General features: G+C 41.8%; 1 protein-coding gene across 1 annotated transcript in view; it reads right to left on the bottom strand.

Moving 5' to 3' along the window:
• magi2a (membrane associated guanylate kinase, WW and PDZ domain containing 2a) overlaps window positions 1-24,413 on the bottom strand; it is a 725,408-nt gene that overhangs the window by 47,774 nt on the left and 653,221 nt on the right. The window contains exons 17-18 of the mRNA XM_078235593.1: window positions 21,764-21,956; window positions 14,088-14,333 (exon numbers count right to left, since the gene is read on the bottom strand). Coding sequence (XP_078091719.1) covers window positions 14,088-14,333; window positions 21,764-21,956 — 439 coding nt within the window. The remainder of the gene's footprint in view (window positions 1-14,087; window positions 14,334-21,763; window positions 21,957-24,413) is intronic.

The following is a 24,413-nucleotide window of genomic DNA, read 5'->3' as shown; positions in this document are numbered from 1 at the left end:
TGTCCCATGTGCTCCCCCAAGAAACGTACCTGCAGGGTGCTTCTGAAAAAAAAATTCTACCAAAGTTTGAAAGTATTCGTGAGCATTTGGGGGAAAAATAGTGTGATTAGACATCACACGGAATACAACTTCAGTGGTTCAAACAGTGTCAAAAAACTCCTGAATATCTGAGCTCAAGTGTGTGTTCCGGCACAAAAGTCTACTCAACTTAAGAATGGGAAACAATAACCTCTCTTTTGAAATGTAGAGACATACAATAAAGATTGGCAATTCCTGGTTACAGCAGAAATGAAAGTATTTTTTGATTTTACATTGCTATATGACATGGTTTGGGTTTTCTTAAATTTCAAATTGCAACATTGACACCATTTTGTGTAATGACCTCAACAAGGTCCATGAGGTTGGGCTCTTGGCTCTATGAGCTCCCCGATTGAGATAATGATTACCTGCTCAATCAGGGAGTCTCACCTGTGTGTGTGTGTGTGTGTATACTATATTTTGAGGAGTGTACAGGGTACTGACACTCTGGATTCTGCCTTTTACCTGAATCACTCTGAGGAGTGGAGATAAGTTTGTAAATAAAGGAAATTTGGTGAAGGGACTGGCCTCTGAGGAGTTATTTCATTTTGCTTTCATATTATTGTTTAAATTCCATAGTTTTGGCAATTGGGCTCCCATTACCCCTTTCACTTCTCCTCACCAAACTTATTGGAAAGCCTGTGTTGAAGGTCCAAAACTATTTTTTCTCATAAGCAAGCTCCTTGTCTCCATGTACCAAGAGGTAGTCCTAAGTATGTAGATAGGCTTGAAAATGGGCCCAAGCTAATTTTTTATCCCATTCTGTTTCACAGTGGCCACTTAAAAGTTTATGTTCCTTTTCCCATTATTATGCAATCAGTCGCACCTCTTTAGAGTGGACTATTTCAATTCAGATTGCTTTTACCAATGGAGAAGAATATTTCTTACTAACAGTTCTAGTCCCTTGTCAGCATATGCTCAAATAAAAGAAAAACAAATCCCATGCGTACCTAATATTCCATTCCAATGTTACTTCAACGAGATACTTGTAATGACCTGGGCTAGATTATTTGCCAGGTAAGTCCATTCTTTGAATGATATGCATCCTCCACTACATTGATTGGCCGTTGCAAATTGCCCCTTAGTCTCCCAAGGTGTGTAGGTATGGGAATGGCCTCCTTCTGCACTGTAGGGATTTTATGATTCTTTTACACATTGTAAGATTATATTTTAGCTGAAAGGCTAAATCACATGCTCAGCATACACAGGTAAATGTCATTACACTGTTACAAACAGACAGTGCTTTTATACATGCCCTATTCCCACATCGTGTGAAGTTCCACTAATTGCGCCATTGCCCCAATTTATCTTCACCTGAAACTAAGTTGAAACTTATTCACACCAAACTCTCCCATCAAAAAAACCTCCCTTTAATTTCTGTGGAAATATATGGATGGGAGCCTGGTATATGAAGATGCATATAATTCGAAAATTGAAATGTCTCCACCTACTGGTAGTCACAGTATAGGTGCAAGTTAGTTTTCATTCAAGGGTGAAAAACTTCTTCGTGGGATGCATGACATCACAAAGTATGAGGATTGCATTCGATGAACTATGCATATGTTGTGAATTGGAACCTGACTGAGAGAGACACCGGGATTATCTGTGAAATGGTACATATAGTGATCAATTATTTGCTACACGTACTTCTTGTTCCTCTGGACTCTCAGACTTTGGCTGAAATTTTCTGGCCATTCACGCTGGAGGGATCCTTTGGTCCTGCCGATGGCGTACCTCCACCATGGGTTTCCTGGCAGTGAACGGGGCATTCAGCAAGAAACCCCAATGATTACAGTGAGACCAGAAGATCCCAGTGCTGTCCACTGCAACCTCCACCGTAAAACATGTGGTGAGTTGCGTGGAAAATCCTGCCTTTTTGTAAATTTGTTCATGGGATGTGGGCATTGTGGCAAGGTTAATATCTGACAGTATTTCCATATCTCTCTTGCCATTGCCCTTCTAAGTGGTGGAGGTTACAGATTAGAAGGATGCTGTTCAAGGAACCTGGGCAAGTGTCTCTTGTAGTTGGTACACGCTGCTGGCATTGTGCGATGGTGGTGAGGGACAGAATATTTAATCAAATTGATTTATTGTCACATGTATAGGACATAGCGAAAAGTATTGTTTATTGCAAGCTGTTGCAAACAAAACATACCATTCATAGAGTACGCAGGGGAGAAGGAAAGGAGAGAGTGCAGAATATAGTGTTGCAGTTACCGATAGGGTGTAGAGAAAGATCAGCTTAATGTGTGATAGGACCATTCAAAAGTCTGATGGTAGCAGGGAAGAAGCTGATCTTCAGTCTGCTGGTACGTGATCTCAGACTTCTGTATCTTTATCCCAGCGGAAGGTGGTGGAAGGGAATATGTCTAGGTTGCATGTGGTCCTTGATTATCCTGGTTGCTTTTCTGAGGCAGTGGGAAGTGTAGATAGAGTCAATGGATGGGAGGCTGGTTTGCATGATGGACTGGGCTACATTGTGTAGCCCAGTCCATCAGCCCTTTGTAGTTTCTTTGGGTCTTAGTCAGAGCAGGAGCCTGGACAGCACAGTGGCAAGCACTGTTGCCTCACAGCGCTAGGGACCCAGGTTCGATTCCCGGCTTGGGTCACTCTCTGTGTGGAGTTTGCATATTCTCCCCGTGTCTGCGTGGGTTTCTTCCGGGTGCTCTGCTTTCCTCTCACAGTCCAAAGATGTGCAGGTTAGGTGGACTGGCCATGCTAAATTGCCCGAGTGTCAGGGGGACTAGCTAGGGTAAATGCATGAAGTTATGGGGATAAGGCCTGGGTGGGATTGTGGTCAGTGCAGAACCAATGGGCTGAATGGCCTCCTTCTGCACTGTAGGGATTCGATGAAGGAGCCTTACCAAGCTGTGATACATCTAGATAGGATGTTTTCTATGGTGAATCTGTAAAAATTGGTGAGAGTCGTAACAAATATGCCAAATTTCCTTAGCCTCCTGAGAAAGTAGAGGCATTGGTTAACTATAGCATCAGCGTGGAGGGACCAGGACAGTTTGTTGATGATCTAAACACCTAGAAACTTGAAGCTCTCGACCATCTCCACTTCATCACCTTTGATGTAGATGGGGGCATGTCCTCCACTACATTTCCTGAAGTCGATGACTATCTCCTTTGTTTGACTGACATCGAGGGAGAGATTATTGTCATTGCACCATTTCACCAGATCCTCTCTTTTCTATACTCTGTCTCATCATAGTTTGACTCTCTAGAGTGGTGTCATCAGCAAACTTAAAAATGGAGTTGGAGCGGAATTTGGCCACAAATTTGGTCATAAGTGCATAAGAAGTATAGTAAAGAGCTGAGGACACAGCCTTGTGGAGCACCGGTGTTGAGGATAATCGTGGAGGAGGTGTCGTTATCTATCCTTACTGATTATGGTCTGTGGGTTAGGAAGTCAAGGATCTAGTTGCAGAGGGAAGAGTCAAGCCCTAGGCCATGGAGTTTGGAGCTGAGCTTTGTTGGGATAATGGTGCTGAAGGCTGAGCTCTAGTCATTAAAAGGAGTCTTTGTTATCCAGGTCTTCCAGAGTTGAGTGCATGGCCAGGAAAATGGCGACTGCTGTGGACCTGTTGTGTTGATAAGCGAACTGTAGTGGATCTAGGCAATTTGGGAGACTGGAGTTGATGTGTGCCATAACTAACCTTTCAAAGCACTTCACGATGATGGATGTCAGAGCCAATGGGTGGTAGTCATTAAGGCACGCTGCCTGACTTTTCTTTGGTACAGGAATGATGGTTGTCTTCTTGAAGCAGGTAAGGACCTCAGATTGGTGTAAAGAGAGGTTAAAGATGTTTGCGAATACCCCCACCAGCTGGTCCGCACAGGATATGAGTGCTCATCCGGGTCCCCCATCTGGGCCAGTCGCTTTACGTGAGTTAACTATCAAGAAGACTGATCGGACGTCTGCAATGGTGACCTCAGATATCAGTTTAATCAAGGCTGTCAGGGTGGATGATGTTCTCTTGCTGATCTCTTGCTCAAAACGAGCATAAAATGTGTTGAGCTCATCGGGGAGGGGTGCTTTGTTGCCGGTGATACTACTCGTCTTCACCCTGTAGCTTGTAATGAATGACCTGTAGACCTTTTCATAATCAGTGGGTATTTGTGTGGCTAGCCTGGGCTAGACTTGATCTAGTATCGTCTCTTGGAATCTTTGATGGTTCTCCGTAGATCGTATCTGGATTTCTTGTATAGGTCAGGATCACTCGACTTGAACGCCTCAGCCCCGGGTTTCAGCAAGGAGGTACCAAGGAGCCCTCAAAAATCATCAGATTTTTATCGGATTTGCTTCTTTGGCACACAGTCTACTACACAATTACAAATGAAGTCTGTTACTGTAGTGGCGTGCTGTAGTGATGCATGGGACAATGATCAAAAGATTGTTTTGCCCTGGGTGGTTCATGAGTTTTACTGGAACTGTACTCACCCAGGAAACTAGACAATATTCCATCATATCTTGACTTGTGCCTTATACATGGTGGGCAGACTTTTGGAAGTCAGGTGAGTTACTCATTTCTCAAAGTCCAGCCTTTGAGCTGCTCTTGTAGCCATATTGTCCATATGACTCATCCAGTTTCTGGTCAATGGAAATCCACGATGTTGATGGTGGGATTTTCACTGATGGTAATTCCATTGAACGTTAAAGGGAAGTGGTGAGATTTTCTCTTGTTGGATATGTTCATTGCCTGGCTCTTGTGTGATGTGAATGTTACTTGACACATTAGTCCTCACTCATCCCGAAACCATAAAATCTTGATCGAGCTTAATGGATCTTTCCATGGTCTGCCCCTCGCCCGCTCCAATTCCCGTGGCAGGTGGGATCGTAAGATTCTAGCCAAGGTTTAAGATTAAGGCAGCTTAATTTGTGTTTCTGTATTTATGTGCTAAGGGTTAAAATTTGCAGTTTAACTTCATGTTAAACAAAGGTGCCTACACATCTCAATTTATTTTCACTTGAAGCTTTTCCTGCAATGTAATTAAGGTTTATAATGTAAAAGCAATTACAGGCTTTAAAAAACAAAGTTGTTGTTTGGCAATCAGAGGTCCACATTGAAAAGCTAAAGCAATTTGAGTCAGTTTGAACCAGTGAACTCAGAGGCAAGAAGCTTTCCACATAAACAGGCAGTATAGGCAGGACAATATAGAGGAACAGAAAGCAAGTCCGAGAAGCTAAAGAAGCGCAAGTCCCAGAAATCAGGGTATGATTGTTCCAGGAAGTTAATGATCCATTCCTGTCAGAAGTTATGGACATGATACTTCATGGCAAGACAGTGGGAACAAACCAGAGTTGAAGCCATATGTTACCCGAAGACTCAAACTATCTGTACAGGCTGGTTGTATCCTCTGGGGAATGAAGGTCATCAATCCACCATTGTTAGGGAAATGTGTCCTAAATCAACTTCATGAAGATCACTGTGGGATAGTAAGGACGAAGGAGATAGCCATAAGCTACTCAAACATCCCAGTTGCAATACAAGTAGCTTATAATAGGCAAAAGTTGCTCTGCTATCCTCGTTGAACTTGTCACTTCATGACGCCAATGTCACCAAGTTCTTTCATGAGATCCAACAGAAGCAAATGTGCAGCACTCTCTGTGTCACACTGAGGTTCCTACTGAGTGGCATGACTTGGGCCAAGGCTGCAAAGGTTGGAATGCAGGTTTCCAGAGAACCATTTAGATATGTCTGCATCCTTTGTGTCTCCTTGTCCTCAATTACATTGGCATTTGGCACTTGCAATTAGGTATGCTGGCCTGACTTCATCCTCACCTTTCTATGGATGTGAACAACCTGAGGATGATGCGTTTGTAAAAGGTGCCTTTCACACATTACAATAACTCGTCATAAGCAAAGACAGACTGCTATCATGGCTGTCTCTGGGAATCTGCAAAAGGTTCAAATGTCACAAAGCCCTCAAGATTGCCTCCATTTGATAATAGAAAGCACACATCAGACTTACTAAAGCCTCGATCCTATCCAATGGCTTCCCTTAGCATCAGTTCAATCCGCCATTTGCGCCTTCATAGTTTGCTCTAAGGCTGCACTGAGCGCAATATCTCATCATTTGCAATCATCATCACGGACAACATACTGCACTGCATCCCTATATTGTGAATGGAGCTTTGCTGATGCTGCATGTAGGCATTAGCAGCATGGCCATCATAAGGTGGCTGAGAGGGGCACAGCCTTGGCACATTGAAGTGGCAAGGTCTTCAATTATTGGGAAACCTGCCACATGTGTGTTCGAAACTGAGAAACACGATTGGCGCACGAGCTCCGAGGGGGCAATCATAGTTTAGAATCCCTGTCACATTACAGAGAATACATGAGGCTCCTGTATAATTGACCCTTCTCTATCCGGCAGTCAAAAGACTCAGGCCTGACCTGGATACTGTAGCTGCTGAACGGCACTTCAAACACCCTGTAAATAAAGGATGATTGGTGACAGAAGACTGGCCTCAGTAAGATTGATACACTGACCTGTTTTAACAGCTGATAAGCTAGGAGTACACATCAGCCGCAATGTTGAATAGGCAAGAATTAGCAAAGCATGTGAACCAGGTTCTCCCATATTGAAACCTCACATGAAGGATGATGTAGTACTCATATCGAGAGCGATGTGTGAATGGGCACACTGTTGTGCAATGGAAACAAAGCAGATAGATGTGAGGCACCAGAATGCAACATCTGCAATGGGACCATGGTGGCACACTCGCTTGACAATGAGACAACTCATCCTAAAGAGGCATACCCAACAGTGGATACGAAATGAGTTGCATTGTATTTACATTGGTGAACATAAGAAGCATGTAGTTAGCATTCATGCCACCTTTATTCTCCTAATATTTCTTAGATTTCCTTACCCTACTAGGTGCTTCCCCAACATCCACAGTGGAGGTGGAGGGAGCCTGCTGACTGCTACGCTCCGCTGTCTGTGATGACTTCGGCGGGCGTCTTCTGGAAGGCCAAGAGTTAGAAGGCCCTGGTATGATTTGGGTGTCTGGCTATGTGGTAGGTGCTTCCTCATATGCCTGTGGAGCTGGAGCTGATGGGGCAAAGGAATCTGGATTGGGTACACATTGCTGGGTGGATGTCTCCAGAGTGTGCACCTGTTGATCCACCTCCCTATGGGTGTCCAAGGGCCCCTGGCCATGCGTAATTTTGGAGGAGTTTCATTGTTAGATCTACTTTCCCACTCCCACATTTGAAACTTTACTTTTTTCCTTAGCCATCAGTGCCGTCATAAACTGATGACGAGAATGACTTTAAAATGCTTCAGATAAGAATGAGAAAGATATTAAAGTTTCTTCCAGATAGATTATACATGTCTTGCACTTTCTGGAATTATTTAACTTGAAGCAGGTCTACAGGAGCCAAGTACAGGAGATGAAAACTCATTTTAATCTGGTAATAGGTTTTTCAAATATTGTTCAAGAAGTGACTTCTATCATTTCCAGAAATGTGTATTTTTCTTCAGTTTTAAAAACTCTATACTGTATTTGTAGCAAATATTGATAAATGCGATATGTTTTTAGATGTTAAATATAACCCTGGCTTAAAGAAAATACTTTTAAGTCTAGATTTTAATTAGTTTTGTTAAGTAGCTAGAAGCATAGGTTAACCATTTATTTCCCCACCTTTTGCAATTTCTACTATAGGTCTAAACTGTTGGCATTTTTCAGCTGAAAAGTTTGGAATGGCTACAATGGCAACAATTGTTGACAGAGGGTGGGATTTTACAGCCTCACTGAAGTGAGACCGGAAATTCCCACCCGAGGTCAATGGACATTTCCGTTGTCGGTCCCTCGCTCGCTCCGATTCCGTGGCGGGCGAGGCAGTAGAGTTCTGGCGTTAGTCTTCCTCTACTGATCATTTTCAACTGAATAACTAGCTTCTTGGAGCTATCAAACAGCATTCATTGCCCTGATTTATTACGAAAAAGGATCCTTAGTAACAGTTAAATATAGATTGAAGGTATTATTATGCCAAATCAGAATGGCAGCAATGTTTTAAGATTGATGTGAGGCTTAAAGCATTACATAATACTAACACAACAACCCCCCAAATTTCTCAAAGCAGTGAGTGAAGAAAATCATTGACACACATTTTTGTACAATTTCATTATAAATAGTGAATCGTGGAAATCTTTACCCAGGTGTGCATGCTGTGCAACAAACTCACAACATGTCCTGACTATATAAAAACAAAATAACATCTAGAGTGCAGAGCATGGTTGCAAATCAGCTAGTCATGCATTTCAAGTCTTAGACACATTATCTCTACATCATATCAGTTTGCAAAGTGTTATGAAGCGGAGGTTGATCCCCTCTCTGAAAACTAACATCCAACCACTCAAAGAGGAGTACCTCGCCTCATAATCTGTTATAAGTGTGTGAGTAGTACGATCTGCTCTTGCAACTTTTTATGGTTAAATCAAAATAACTACCTGAGACTGTCTCTATAAAATCAACAAATAGCACTTTATTTATCTAACTAACAGTGAACAGGTTAACTAAACTATTAACAAATGGAATAAAACACTATTCTAATGGAATGCTGTTTAGATAAATACAAGTTCCAACTATTAACGAAGAAATAGAATTTTTAGTTACTCTCTAAATTACAACTGGGTTTGTCGTCTTTTGGAATCTTCTGCCTTCTTTGCTATCTAGATAAGGTTTTCTTTTAAGACATAATGAACTGTGGCAGAGGGCAGTTGCTGTCTCTGCTTATTGTCCCACTGCCTGTTCTTTTATGCCTGTGATGACTTATCCACATCCTCTACAATATGATTGGTTCTCAAGTTACCAAAACATCAATCTCAAATCTAATAGGTTGCTGGTAGTTAAGTGCCTAATTTAAACTGATCAGCTAAAATTAAAAAACAACCTGTTATCTTGGCAACCCTACCGTTTGGCCTTTGATATGGTGTTTCAGTCTGTATACTGGTACCATATGCATCTGCAATTTTTAAAAAACTTTCTAAGCACAGAAAAAAACTCTACCTTTTTAAAAAGGGCCACGCAATACTTTCACCTCTTAGCATTTTACAATTTTAAAAATAATGTTACAAACATCAACTTTGCAACAAAAGGAACAATACCTTGTGAAAGCAAGATATTACAATGTCCATAACAGGAACACTAATAATGACTGTGGGGGGTCACTAAAGTGCACCTTCTACTAACTCATAATGGTTACAGTGAAACACACGGACAAGGGCAGCTAGTGCTTCTGACTGACAGAAATAATGTGGAAATTAGAGATTGAACAAAATTGAGTGGAGGAAAAAGAAAGATAAAAATAATGGCATTTAAAACATGAAAATCTATTAAATGAAATGGCACTTATCCACAAACCTTCCCCACAAGAGAAATCTCATTAATCACTGCAAATGAGCAGCAATAAATTATTCATACAACAAATCAGAGTTAAAGAGCACTTGGAAAAATAGCAGCAAGGTGTTCAAAAACCTTTCGGTGTCACAAGCGAAGATTCCTCAGTTTATTCTTTCATACATTTGGTTTGATTCCAATCATAGGTGAGATTCAATCTGTAGCCATGATTAAGTTAAGTTCTCTTTCAGCTTGTTGATTGGATTGTTTAGGGAACTGCAATCATCAGTCCTGATTGCATGATGCACAGCAGAATACAGGCCTGAATTTTCCTTTCAGGGTTGAAACCCTTATTTTTGACTCTCAGCAGTCAAGAAATACATACTTACTTAAGATGCTGCAATGAGATGAATCCTGTAGAACTCACTTGGTGTGGGAAACCTTGGAGGGAGCAGTGGAGCGAATTCGGGCAGAAATCACATCCTTTTTTTTACAGCACTAGCTTCAATTTACTGATAAATAGAGTTTAAACGTCCCAAAGCTTCATTGAAAAGCTATGGAGAAAAGTAACTGTGTAAGGGAATAGGGTGAGTAAGGAAAGATGGTAAGGAGGTGGGGTGGCTAAGGAAATAGGGTGGGTAAGGCAAGTGGGTAAGAAGATAGGATGGGTAAGGGTGTAAGGTGGGTGATGGGATAGGGTGGGTAAGGTAAGTGGGTAAAGTGGTGAGATTGAGTCAGAAGGAGTTGGGATGAAGGGATGGGAGTGATGGTCACTGAGGTGTTAGACCAGGTTTTAATCTAACATTTCCTGGGTAACTATTCAGGTAAATCGGAGCTGTTTAAAGTTTCTGATCTTACTCAGAGTTGGTAACTTTTTTGGAAGGTCCCAAGAGCAGTGTAATTGTTCATTCAAAGTTCAAATTCCCAGGCAATTCCTATGGAGTCACTGCATTCAGATTTTTGAGGGGTTCTGTAGCATATCTTGGGGGGGTTATACCCGGAGTCCGGAAGATCTGCGTTACTCTCACAACAGCAAAACACTGAAGATTCTGGAAATCAAATAGAAACAGAAAATTCTGGAAATACTCAGCAGATGACAGATCTGTGGAAAGAGAAACAGAGTTAATGCTTCAGGTCAATCTGATGCAAGGCGATTGACCTGAAATGTTAACTCTTTTTCTCCCTCCATAGATGCTGCCAGACTTGCTGAGCATTTCTAGTATTTTCTGCCTTTAGAATTGTCAGACTATTTTCTGGCTTGTTGGGTGTGGGTATGCAAGTTAACAGTAGGTCTGTGTTGTTACTTAGTTATACAACACTTATTTTCCTACATCTGCAAGTAGCACTGTGTTATCAGTTTATTATGTTCTTGGCTCCAATTCGTATCCTTGGATGTACATCTGACTCTGAATATTTAGTTCTGTGTACCCATGGAATAATTTTAGTGAAAGTACACAGCCTTGTCATATTCCTCTCTTTATTTGAAACATCTCTATTTTCTAGGTATTTTCATAGGTATTTTCATACATGTTTTTCCTAAAAAGGAGAAAAAATTCTGGTTTCTCAACAAGGTAAAAGAAAGTTAATCAATTAACTGATATTTTAGTTACAAACTAGTTAGTAACTAAGTGACTTGAAAAATTAATTCTTCAATAAGTTACCTAAAAAACCTTAAGCAACGGAGTGCAATCATTTTAGAACTATAAGTGTAATGAGTCCCTTTAAAGTGTCTTGAAAATTATAACAGAAATAACACATTTGAAGCAAAAATTGGTGAAATGTTGTTTGGACTTCTTTGGAATAGGAATAAGAAAAGAAGAAATATTTTACCCAAGGGCAATCTTCAATAAATGTATCTAGAAAGCAAGATCATTTAAATATGTTTTACAGGCTATGAAGAAGTGTTTGATTATATTAATCATCAAAAGCTGCAGATGTGATGCTGCAAAATTGCATTGACAGTAAAGATGAGAGATTTATCCAGAGCCGATACTGGGACCAAACAACAAGCATAGGCTAGAAAATAGAGATGTTTCAAATAAAGAGAGGAATATGACAAGGCTGTGTACTTTCACTAAAATTATTCCATGGGTACACAGAACTAAATATTCAGAGTCAGATGTACATCCAAGGATACGAATTGGAGCCAAGAACATAATAAACTGATAACACAGTGCTACTTGCAGAATCAGAATAGGTCCTACAAAACATCGTAAATCAATTAAAACCTAGACATTTAGGATATAATTCATGGATGAACACCAAAAAGACAAAAACAATATTAGAAGAAATACATTAAAAGAAACTAGGTTGAAATGAAGGGTATAACACTGGAACTCGTAGATAGGATTGTCTACTTAGGGCAAATGATAACAGGAGATGGTAGATGTGATGCTGAAGTCAGAAGAAGGATAGCGATAACCAGGAGTAATTTTGTGAAGATAAAGCACGTGTTAACGAGAAAACTCAAGCCAATAACAAGAGAAAACTCATAAGATGCTACATTGTATCCACTTTCCTGTATGCCTCAGGAACCTGGACAATAAATACAGATCTGTGGAAGAAAACCGAGGCCCTTGGTTCTTGAAATTGAAAGAGCAAAAAGAACATAAAAGAAAATGTCAATATTTTGATCAGAACTGAGAATCTGCAGGGACCTCTACTAGAGATTAGAAAAGGAAATAGCAGTATTTTGAACATTTTCTTATAGCTGAGAAGCTGCAGCAATTTCTTCTGGAGAACAGCAGCATGAGAGGTCGACCTAGATATGGTTGGATGACAGGCATCACAGAGCAGTAGCAGGTGAGCTACAGTGGATATGCAAGGATAGCACAAGACAGACGAGCCTAATATACCATGACATCAGATCTCCTGGTCAGAGAAGCTACAAACAGGACAGGGGTTAGCTTATTCAGCATAGGAAATAATTGTGCAGTATACTAAACATAGTATTGTAGTGGTGGGCTTTGGAGGCTGTGTTCCCAAGGAGGGATAAATTCCTTGATTACTTTTCCTCAGTGACGTAGCTCTGTCAGTCCTGCTTTCATCACGGAAGTACGGAGCACTGTCTCTTGATCAGGATCGTTTACAATTTGGGAGTGGGTTTTCAAGTTTACTGCAGTTCTGTGTTGCTCTCGAATGAGCCACTTTGAATATTTTCTGTACTCAAGTATTTTTCACATTTTGCTTCCCAGTTAGGAGCAAAAAAGGCAAAGGATCTCTCATTTCACCAAATAAAATTGCAGTTTTGTCAGTTCATTACATCTTAGGACAAAAGGAGTCCGGGGATAATGATGCAGCTATATAAGACCCTCGTCAGACCCCACTTGGAGTACTGTGCTCTGTTCTGGTCGCCTCATTACAGGAAGGATGTGGAAAAGATTGAAAGGGTGCAGAGGCGATTTACAAGGATGTTGCCTGGATTGAGTGGCATGCCTTATGAGGATAGGCTGAGGGAGCTCGGTCTTTTCTCTTTGGAGAGACGTAGGATGAGAGGAGACCTAATAGAGGTATATAAGATGTTGAGAGGCATAGATCGGGTGGACTCTCAGAGGCTTTTTCCCAGGGTGGAAATGGCTGCTACGGGAGGACACAGGTTTAAGGTGCTGGGGGGTAGGTACAGGGGAAATGTTAGGGGGAAGTTTTTCACACAAAGGGTGGTGGGCGAGTGGAATCGGCTGCCGTCAGTGGTGGTGGAGGCAAACTCAATAGGGTCTTTTAAGAGACTCCTGGATGAGTACATGGGACTTAATAGGATGGAGGGTTATAGGTAGGCCTAAAAGGTAGGGATATGTTCGGCACAACTTGTGGGGCCGAAGGGCCTGTTTTGTGCTGTAGTTTTTTATGTTTCTATGTTTCTAAAATAATGAGTTTGTGCTTCATAAGAAGTGGCATGGCAATGCAACATGCTAGTGGCTGTTGGGTAATGCTGGAATGCTGACTATCAGTGGTAGGAAGGGGGAGCTGCTTAGTTCCTTTTGAGGAAAATGAGAGGACAAGTTAAACCTTGGATACTTTTGCTGATTAAAGTATAACACGACTCTAACTTCCGTAAAATTGAGATCATTCAAAACTCTGCTTCCCTGTCCTTATTTGTACCAAGACGTCCTGCGATTGTCTGGGATGAGGTGAGGTGTTGGGGGCAATTGAGTACTGGACCAGGTGTCATGAAGCGAACGGCCCCTACAGAATGCTAACAGGGGAAGTGAGAGGAAGATGTGGTGGTGGCATCACACTGGAGTTGGTAGAAATAGCTGAGGAAGATCCTTTGCACATGGAAACTGGAGGGGTGGAAAGTGAGGACAAGCTGAACCCTATCATGGTTCTGAGAAGGAGGGGGAGGGGTGAGGGCAGAAATGAGTTGGATAAGGCTTACTTATATAAATACAAATTGTTGTTATATGCAGGTTATTCTGTCACTATAATTTTGCAACAACAAGATCCTTGTGGTGAGAAAAACATTATTTGGCCAATTTGTGTTACTGCAAGTATAACTCTTAGGTTTGTAATTTGATGTTTTTCCTCTTATTGCCTGGATGTGAAAGAGAGACACCTGAGTGAGTGCACGTGCACAAGAAGAGGTTATAGTTACTGCATTAAGGTGGCAAAAAGAAAGCATCACATTAGAATTTTCCTTAAAACTCATTTTACTTACCCATTGATGCACCTGTTTCTGGTCTATTTAATGAACTGATGATCACAAAGCCAAAGCCTTCGCTTTCTTTGCGATGTATAACAACATCATTTGCCTGCGTAGTGTGGCTGACCAAGCTCTCTGCAGGTGATGAACCACTTGGAGGGGCTTGTGTGCTATTTGGACACCCAGCAAAATCACTTCTAGGAGAACTATGTTGTGTAGATACTGACCCTGGACTTCGTCCATTCTCAGAACATGGTCCACCTGTAAAACAAAATATACACTGTACATTCAAGTCTTCAATGATTGGAAAGAGAAGGAAACTTGAAAAATGCAAACTATCTATAGATAGAACAGTAGTGTTAACTCCATAATGATTCCAGTGGGGTTACCACACTTGAAGGGGTAAAACCTGGAAGATACTTTGCCCCAACTTTGGATTTGGTCAGACACAGGCCGGAATGTTCTGCTCTCGTTCATGTTGGGTGCACCTGGGTGAAATGGTCTGCTAGCTTTGCATTGGGGCAGCCTTCGAGTGTTTGAGTTGATGGCGGGGTGGGCAAACAAATCAGAGGCTGCCCGACCTGTGATACACAGTGGGACCCGTAACTTCAAGTTTTTTCAAAGTCCCGTATTATACAGAGGAGAATGCCGCCATTGCCGTTGGTGGCTTCAACTCTAATTTTCCTACCCAACGTTGGCATTTGTCGATATCGGAGAAAATCCCAGCCACGGTTATGTATTGCAAAGCTCCACATAGTGATACCATTATTCTTTGCCAGAATGCAAATAATTATGTAACTCCCTGTTAATCGCATCTGGAAACCACACTGCGATAAATAGCAGGGATTGATTTTATGGGCCAGGGTTTTCTAGCCCTGCCTGCTGCGATGTTCTGGTCTTGCCAAAAGTCAATGGAGCTATGGTGGGCCCACTGCAGCCCCCATTGGCCACAGTCTGAATATAACTATCCTCCACTCACTGCATTTGGTTCTCAAGAGTTACAATAGTGAACACTGGCATCGGAGAAGTACATAAATTACCTCAAGATACCTCTGCAGATTTGGGCATACACTATCTAAGAGAGCAAACCTCCATATTCTCATCTGAGTTTTCATCAATATCATGAAAACCTTTGCCTTCAGGTGAAATCCATGTTAGATTCCATTGGCTGGAGAAACAATTTGTAATGTGTAACGATCCTCCACTCGCTGCATTTTGCTGGAGAAATCAATGTCCTTTTATTGCAAGATATTGCTGCAGGCTGGATAAAGATTGTCAAGACTCTTTTTGAATGGAGCTTGTAAATAAACTTTGTTTTGTTGTTTACTTTACTTGCTGTGTTTGCCCACCTCCAATTCATTGGCTGAACGTGACATCCATAGACACTCCAATACTGTGATGGCATTACATCAAAATAAGTTAGGTCATTTCTTGTGATAGAAACTGTTTCTTGACCCATACTTACCAGGAAAGAAAAAAAACAATACCACAGTATGTTTGTTATAGATAAAATGCTTTACTTTGTTAAAATTTGCTCCCTTTAAAAATGGGATTAACACCAAAATTATTTCGTCAATCAGTACACATTTTAAGAATTCTCTGATCTGAAGTATGTTCACATATACAGAACATTTTAATTGTTCTTTTGGTATTAAACAGATTGTGTCCCTTCCATGCTTACTGTATATTTTTTCTCCACTGTCTGCTACACAAAGAACAAAGAACAGTACAGCACAGGAAACAGGCCCTTCGGCCCTCCAAGCCTGTGCCGCTCCTTGGTCCAACTAGACCAATCGTTTGTATCCCTCCATTCCCAGGCTGCTCATGTGACTATCCAGGTAAGTCTTAAACGATGTCAGCGTGCCTGCCTTCACCACCCTACTTGGCAGCGCATTCCAGGCCCCCACCACCCTCTGTGTAAAAAACATCCCTCTAATATCTGAGTTATACTTCGCCCCTCTCACCTTGAGCCCGTGACCCCTCGTGAACCTCACTTCTGATCTGGGAAAAAGCTTCCCACCGTTCACCCTATCTATCCCCTTCATAATCTTGTACACCTCTATTAGATCTCCCCTCATTCTCCGTCTTTCCAGGGAGAACAACCCCAGTTTACCCAATCTCTCCTCATAGCTAAGACCCTCCATACCAGGCAACATCCTGGTAAACCTTCTCTGCACTCTCTCTAACGCCTCCACGTCCTTCTGGTAGTGCGGCGACCAGAACTGGACGCAGTACTCCAAATGTGGCCTAACCAGCATTCTATACAGCTGCATCATCAGACTCCAGCTTTTATACTCTATACCCCGTCCTATAAAGGCAAGCATACCATATGCCTTCTTCACCACCTTCTCCACCTGTGTTGCCACCTTCAAGGATTTGTGGACTTGCACACCTAGGTCCCTCTGTGTTTCTATACTCCTGATGACTCTGCCATTTATTGTATAACTCCTCCCTACATTATTTCTTCCGGCCTTTTGGCTAAGATCAAGTGTAGTATGGTCGGCAGCCCATGGTCGGCCGCACTTGGTTGAGGTCATTGGGTTGCACTGGAGCTTCATATGTTTCATATGAAGCAACTTTTTAAAGCGGCATCTCGGCCTTTTGGCTAAGATGCAAATGAGCTCAAGTCTTGGAGGAGGAACCTCCCCCTTCTCCAATCAGCTTGGCTCATGTAGATCAGGCCCAGGACAGGGTGGTTTGGTCGCTCGCCCTGTCTTGTCAGCCTGGATCTGAAATGTCTCAACTTGTTGAGACTCTGAATTGGATTTGATTTGATTGAATTGGAAAAGTATTAAAAAAAAAAAATTCTTCCAAAATGCATCACTTTGCATTTATCCGGATTAAACTCCATCTGCCACCTCTCTATGCACCTCTGCTATGTGAGAAGTGTTAACAAAATATCAGTGTTGGTAGTTTAAAGTAATAGATCACAGATTAGAAAGTAGGGAACTAGAAAGCAAATGCAAAGTTGGCAAGTGAATTGAAAAGTTGATAGTGCAGTAGCACAATAAGGTGAGGCATTAAATAATGCTGCTGCGGTAGGATAGAGCTTTGTACCTACAATTTTTGCACAGTGATGTTTTGGTCTCCAAGCTAATTGAGGAAGGTAAATCAGAAGGGTGATGCAGCTTAAGAGACCGCCCCTTCAGTTGGGAAATGGTACATGCTAATTGTGGAGAAGTCAAAAATAAGAAAATTGGAAAGCAAGTTGCAATTTGGATCTTTTCATCGTTAACTTTTTTATTGCTACCAGCCCAATTTATAGTTCACTGGAATTAAAATTAATGACTTATCCGATTGGAAGTTCAGTCTTTTAACATTTGAAGTGTGATCACTCCTTGGTTTCACTTTTGAATTTATAGACTGACAATCATTACTAAATACATGAACTTTCACATCAACACTGACGATAGATCAAACTGGTGTAATCAGATTGAATTGCATGACAGATCAAGTACTTCATCTATAGATTCCACACAAACTACAGATTGTAGGCACTTATCATTAACTAAAGCAAAATACTGGAAACCTTAAATAAAAACAGAAAATGCTGGAAATACCCAGCAGACCAAGCACTATCTGTGGAGAAAAATAGAGTTAATTCTTCAAGCTAATGATCATTATCTGAATTGGAAGGTCCTGGCTATGTATGCTTGTATGGAAATATAGAGCCTGGGTAAAGGGGGTGGGGGACAATGGAAAAACATATAGGAATGGTCTTTTGAGAGGGTGGAGAGGAATAGTAATTAAATGATAAAAGGAATGATTGTGCGAGGCAAAGGAGGCAATAACAGGATAAATATGGAAAATGAAAGATGAATCAAGGCCAATGTTCTCCTTTGTTTCTATTTGCTAGACACTTATGTCTTGTTGCACTGTGTGGTCCCTTTAAGATTAACGTGTGGCTGTACATGTGCTGTGCGCATTCTGAAAGGAACAATGTTTGTGTGTGATTTGTTTAGCCTGTTTCCTGTTGTTTGCCATCTCTCCCAGTTTGACATAATTCAAAAGAACACAAGAAACACGAGCAGGAGTCGACTTTGCACTGCACATTGCTGATTACTACACAATGCTGCTCCAGGAAAAGCAAAAATTGCCATAGAATTGCTTTTAAAAATGTATGTAAATAACTTAGAATGGTGACGTAAACAACATTCCCTGCTGCAGAGAACTTTGGTGAGACAAGATCTTGAGTATTGTGTGTAGCTTTGCACATCATATTTAAGGAATAATATACTTGTGACATTCCCAGCAAAGGCATGTTATATTCATAACTTTCAACATACTCTGAAAACCTCCGACCTCATCCGCTGTTGGGGCTCTCAAATTTTCTATTCTTGCTGGGCAGTGGGGTGGGGACAAACGAGATTGGAGAGTCCCGTCCGTAGACTTCATTCAATATATGATTTTCTGGAACTGCCTTTTCTTTTAAATATTAGACAGTGAAAGGCTGCTAAATTGGCTGCCGAGGGTCAGGTGACTTTTGCAATTTTTGCACAATCTCAGAATGACCTCAAGTCCCTGGAAAGTTTGTAATTGAATGATCATGGGTGAGTACCTCACTTGAATTAATATGCCAAGACAAGTGCATTTGTGGAATTCACACTTCCTATTGTTTGTGGACTTGCACAAAACTCAAGATGTATGGATTCCTTGGTCAGGATTTTAGAATGGTGTGGTTTTGCTTTCTGTCAGCCAAGGAGTCAGCAGCGAATGTATTACTGCCAATACTGGCTGGCCCGCAGCCTTTTAATGCTCCAATGAGTGTTAACTAATTGGAGGCTGGACTTCCACCCCTCAGTGGGTAAGAAGTCCTGCCTCTGAGAACTGCTGACCAATCTGACTGGCTGGCAGCTTTAGACCCCGCATTGCCAGAAGCTGCAGCGGACACAGGACTGGTCAAGTCCTGGGAGTCCAGGACTAGGAAATTGTGGGGATTTCTGGGTGGGGAGGGTCGGTGCGGTCCCGGATTTGGGCAGGATAGATGGAGGGGTTGGTGGAGTGGCAAGGAAGGAACGAAGCACCAATGTGGATCACACCATTTTGGGATGGGGCAACCAATGTTGAAAGGGGACTGTTGATGGAGGTGCCCCTCCATCCCACTAGAGGCCTGAGCAGGGTCACGTTTTGGGCTTCTTCCTACCTCTGAACTCCTCCCACCAACCTGAAAATTGAAGCTCGCTGGGAAAAGGCCCTTAAGTGGGCTGCTTTGTCCTGGATGGTGTTTAGTGTTGCTGGAGCTGCACTCATCCAGGCAAATGGAAAGTACTCCATCATTCTCCTGACTTGTGCCTTGTAGATGGTGAACAGGCTTTGGGGAGTCAAGAGGTGAGTTACTCACTGCAAGATTCCTAGCCTCTTACCTGCTGTGGTAGCCGCAGTATTTATATAGCTAGTCTAGTTCAGTTTCTGGTCAATGGTAACCGTCAGGATCTTGATAGTGGGGGATTCAGCAATGGCAATGCCACTGAATGTCAAGGGTGATGCTTAGATTCTCTCTTGTTGGAAACATAGAAACTAGAAGCAGGAGTAGACCATTTGGCCTTTTGAGCCTGCTCCACCATTCATTTTGATCATCAAATTCAATATCGTGATACCCCCCTTTCCTCCATATCTCTTGATCCCTTTAGCCCCAAGAGCTATACCTAATTTCTTCTTGAAATCAGACAATGTTTTGGCCTCAACTACTTTCTGTAATAGTGAATTCCACATATTCACCACTCTCTGGGTGAAGAAATTTCTCCTCACCTCAGTTCTAAAAGATTACCATTATCCTCAAACTAGGACTCCTAGTTCCGGATTCCCCCACCATCGGGGACATTCTTTCTGAATCTATCCTGTCTAACCGTGTTAGAATTTTATAAGTTTCTATGAGATCCCCTCTCACTCTTCTAAACTCCAGCGAATATAATCCTAACTAACTTATTCTCTCTTCATATGACAGACTTGCCATCCCTGGAATCAGCCAGGTAAACCTTTGCTGTACTCCCTCTATAGCAAGGATATCATAGAATATGTAGGAGGCCATTAGGTCCATCGAGTCTGCACTGACTCTCTCACAGAGCATCCCGCCCATGCCCTATCCCTATAACGTCACATGTTTACCCTGCTAATTTCCCCTATCCTGCACATCTAAGAAGCAATTTAGCATGGGCTATGCATCTACCCTGCACATCTTTGGACTGTGGGAGGAAACCAGAGCACCCGGAGGAAACCCACGCAGACATAGGAAGAACGTGCAAACTCTACAAGGACAGTTCCCCAAGGTCAGAATCAATCGAACCTGGGTACCTGGCACTGTGAGGCAGCAGTGCTAACCACTGTGCCACCTTGCTGCCCTAATTAGATGGTCATTGCCTGGCACTTGTGTGGCACAAATATTACTTGCCACTCTCAGCCCAAGCCTGGATAGTGTCCAGGTCTTGCTGAATTTGGGCATGGTCTGCTTCGGCATTTGAGGAGTCACAAATGGTGCTGAACATTGTGCGGTCATCATAATGCCATAATCATATTGTTTCACTTTTGCTGGGTCAAAATTCTAGAACTCTAGTGCTCTAGAACTCCCTTCCTAACAGCACCATGGGTGTACCTGAACCACATTGACTGCAGTGGTTCAAGAAGGTGGCCCATCACCACCTTCTCAAGGGCAATTAGGGATGGGCCTAATGCTGGCCGTGTCAGCGATGCTCGCATCCCGTGAAAAATAAAATTCCTATAGAGCATAAAATTAGTTTTTCAGTAATGTGGAAAGATCATGTTTCAAATGACCCTAACACTGTGATATGGGATGGGGTCAATGGCAGGTCAAAGAGGCACAGTGGGTTTATACTCCAGCACACTTCTGCAGGTGTAACAATGCTGTGAAACTTCAGCCCTCAAACATTTAAAAGCAGAGTCTGGTGCCATCTAATTAGGACTTCTTGATTTACCTACTCTTTTCTCATACCATTTTCAACCTTGGGCCCCACAGAACTGGAATTACTCTTCATTTAGGTCACTCAGTATAAAAGGATTCTGCTCATGTTGCTCCAATGCTTACTATAAAACTTGCATCAGTATTTGGTAAAAGAACCAAGGAGAACCAAGGAGGGGTGGTACGGTGGCACAGTGGTTAGTCCAAAGGTGTGCAGGTTAGGTGGATTGGCCATGCTAAATTGCCCCTTAGTGTCCGAAGAGGTGTAGGTTAAGGGGATTAGCGGGGTAAATGCATGGTGTTATGGGGGTAGGGCAGGGAGGTGGGCCTGGGTGGGATCTCTATCAGAGAGTCAGTGCAGACTCGCTGGGCCAAATGGCCTCCTTTTCCACTGTTGGTATTCTATGATTCAATGAAATGAAAGTTTTTTTAATGCAGTATGAATTGATGACCCTGTAAATACTGCCTACAAGGATGGTGAAAATACATTCAATACGAACATTCAAAAAGGAATTCGATGTATACTTGAAACAAAATGCTGGCCTATGGGCAAAGAACAGGGCTGTGGGCCTAATGGTATAATTCACTCAAAGAGCTGGCACAGGTGAAATGGAACAAATGGCTGCTTGTGATATATGGTTCAATGAAATAGCAAAGTATGTCAATGATGGTAGGTGAAATTGAACATTATTCAAAACTGGGATTTATTTTACAAAAGTGGGAAACTCGTGCTACTCATGCAGCACACTATCTTTTAAAACTTCTATCCAGAACATACCTTGACACAAAACCTTTCTTCGTACAGTCAGACTGACATGGCCATTTCGGGCTGCATTATGCATCAGATCTATCACATAACGGTGAGTTTTTCCAGTAACTAATATTCCATCCACGTAAACTAACTCATCCCCAGGACGAAGACGGCCATCTCTGTCAGCAGCACCCATTGTAATTATTGCTCCGATAAGAATCTTCAAAGATCAAAATAAAGAATATCAATTAGTAAGAGAAACAAAGTTTTCTACAGTATCACATTCCTTCAAGTTATAAACATAAATTACAATGTTTCACTTTTGCCAATGTCAATGCACATTTCACACTTTAATTATTTAAGGAGTGTACTATACTTGGTACATTTTTAAGTTTGCTGATAACCTCAAATCCTATCAGCAACCAATGCAGAGCAACATCAGGGGCTCTGACTGGTGGAGGCCAGCCAGACAGCAAGTGAGGCTGCCAGTAAGTGAGCCAGCACATTTCCTGAGGTCATCGTCGTTGAGCAGAGGTGAGGTGCCACGGCCGAGGAGGCACCGGCAGTTGTCGAGGGTGGGATGGGCAACGATCCGAGGGCATGTTGAGGAGGCCAGATAGCCAACCAGGCAGCCAGTGACCAGCAGAACAGTGAGATCGTTGAATGAGCAGGGGCAACTTGAACCCCAGCAAGCGCCGAGGAGGGCGAGACAACTGAGGGCAAGGACAAAGCCATACCATAGCTAGGCAGCCAGTGAGCCAGCACAATAGCAAGGTTGCTGAGTGGGCAGGGGGCAACTTGCACCCCAGGGCTGAGGAGGACAAAAATTCATTTGTTAAAATCAAGGAAGGTCAATATGAAGGGACACTATTAATTTGGCAGTCAAAAACACAGAAAACTGAAGGCGAGGCAAGAGGATGAAGCTAGGCAAAAAGACAGTTTGTCATTTTACTTTAGAAAGTTCGAATTATTGAGCAATGTACTAACTGCAGATTCATCCTCATTCACCAACAGTATGAGTGAATTATCCGAAGGCTTTGACTTGCTGATTTCCGGAGATATCACATTGCCTGAAAAAATTGAACAAGTAGTTCAAGAACATGAAGAAGTGGACTGTGAAATGGGAATGGAATTACAAGTTACTGCCGATTCTGCTGCTGCTGAAATGACGGCAGAAACTCACCCTGAAGACATTGCTTTATTGCCAAAATCTGTTCCGCTGGTTATGATAGAATATTTTGTACTAAATAAACAGAAAACATAGGTAATACGGAAAATTTGAGAAGAGTTTGAGGTTGGAGGCTGGAAGTATATTAAAAGTCTTCATAAGTCCCATTTTCTGAGGGTGAAGAGAAATGATATGATGGAAATTAGAAGTTGGTTGTTTTTTTTGGAAACCTCTAAGACAGTTCACTGTAATGTTTGAAAATTATTCCCTGACCCTAGTAAAAGGAAACAAGCATTCGTCAACGTCTAACTGGAAAAATGTTGCAAGAGATCTTGTTGATCATGAAACTTCTGAAGTTCATATTAAAGCTACATGTGTGTTCATTCAAAGATGTAAATTATCTGGAAGAATTGATTCTGCATTATCCACTCAGTTTGAAAAGCAATGTTCTTACTGGAGGAAAGTGCTGAGATGTGTTGTTGCCACAGTCAAACTGCTGCCTTCTTTGGGAGTATCTCCAAGAGGACATGAGGAGTTATCATTATCAACTCAGAGATACATTTTTTAGCCTGCCTTGAATATCTCAATGAATTTGATGAGCTTCTCATAGAGGATTTGAAATGTTATCAATATTGTGGCTCAGGGAAGATAATAAGGCACAGGACCTCCGATGACCTCATTACTATAATGGCTCAGAAAACAAGTCACTATTGAAGTTAAAGATACCAAATACTATTCCATAATAGTTGATTCAAAACCAGATGTGAGTCATTTGAATCAATAAACATGAATTTAAAGATATGTGACCAGCAATGGTGAAGGTCTAGAGCGATTTCTTGTATTTGTCTAGCGTCAATCCCACACTTCTGAGTGTGTGGAGACAACTGTTTTGGAAATCATTGCAAATTTAGGTTTGGACATCAAAAATTGCCATGGGCAGAGCTTCGATAATGTGGGAAGTATGGCAGGAAAATATTCAGGTCTACAAGCAAGACGAAACAATGCAAGTCTTTGTGCATTATTCATCCCATGTTCCAGTCACTCCTTGAATTTAATCTGCAACACTGCAGCTGAATCCTACGAGGAAGCCATACATTTTTTCCAACTTTGTTCAAAACGTGTTACAGCTTTTTTTCTATTTTCCATGCATTGGGGGAATATGTTGCAATCATGCTTGGAACAGGCACAGGGAAAACATTTGATGGTAAAAAGAATTTGTGACATCACCTGGTCCGCTCTTGCAGATGCTGTTTTGGTTTTGAAACTGAACTTTGTTGATATAAAGGAAACCTTATCAGACATAGCTGCATCAAATTCAAAAAAACACATGACAGCAGAAGCAAAATCCTTGGCAGTGAAATTTGAAGAGTACAATATTGCTGTGTTAACTGTTTTGTGCAAATGTTTACTTCAAGAATTAATGCCGCCAGCAAATTGCTGCAAAATGTTGATACAACTTTATTTAAAGTTGCACAATTGTTAGCCTAAATTAAATGATTTGTCATAGAC

This window comes from Mustelus asterias, chromosome 19, assembly GCF_964213995.1.
Source record: "Mustelus asterias chromosome 19, sMusAst1.hap1.1, whole genome shotgun sequence".
NCBI classification, from domain to species: Eukaryota; Metazoa; Chordata; class Chondrichthyes; order Carcharhiniformes; family Triakidae; genus Mustelus; species Mustelus asterias.
This window is presented reverse-complemented; position numbering and strand designations above follow the sequence as displayed.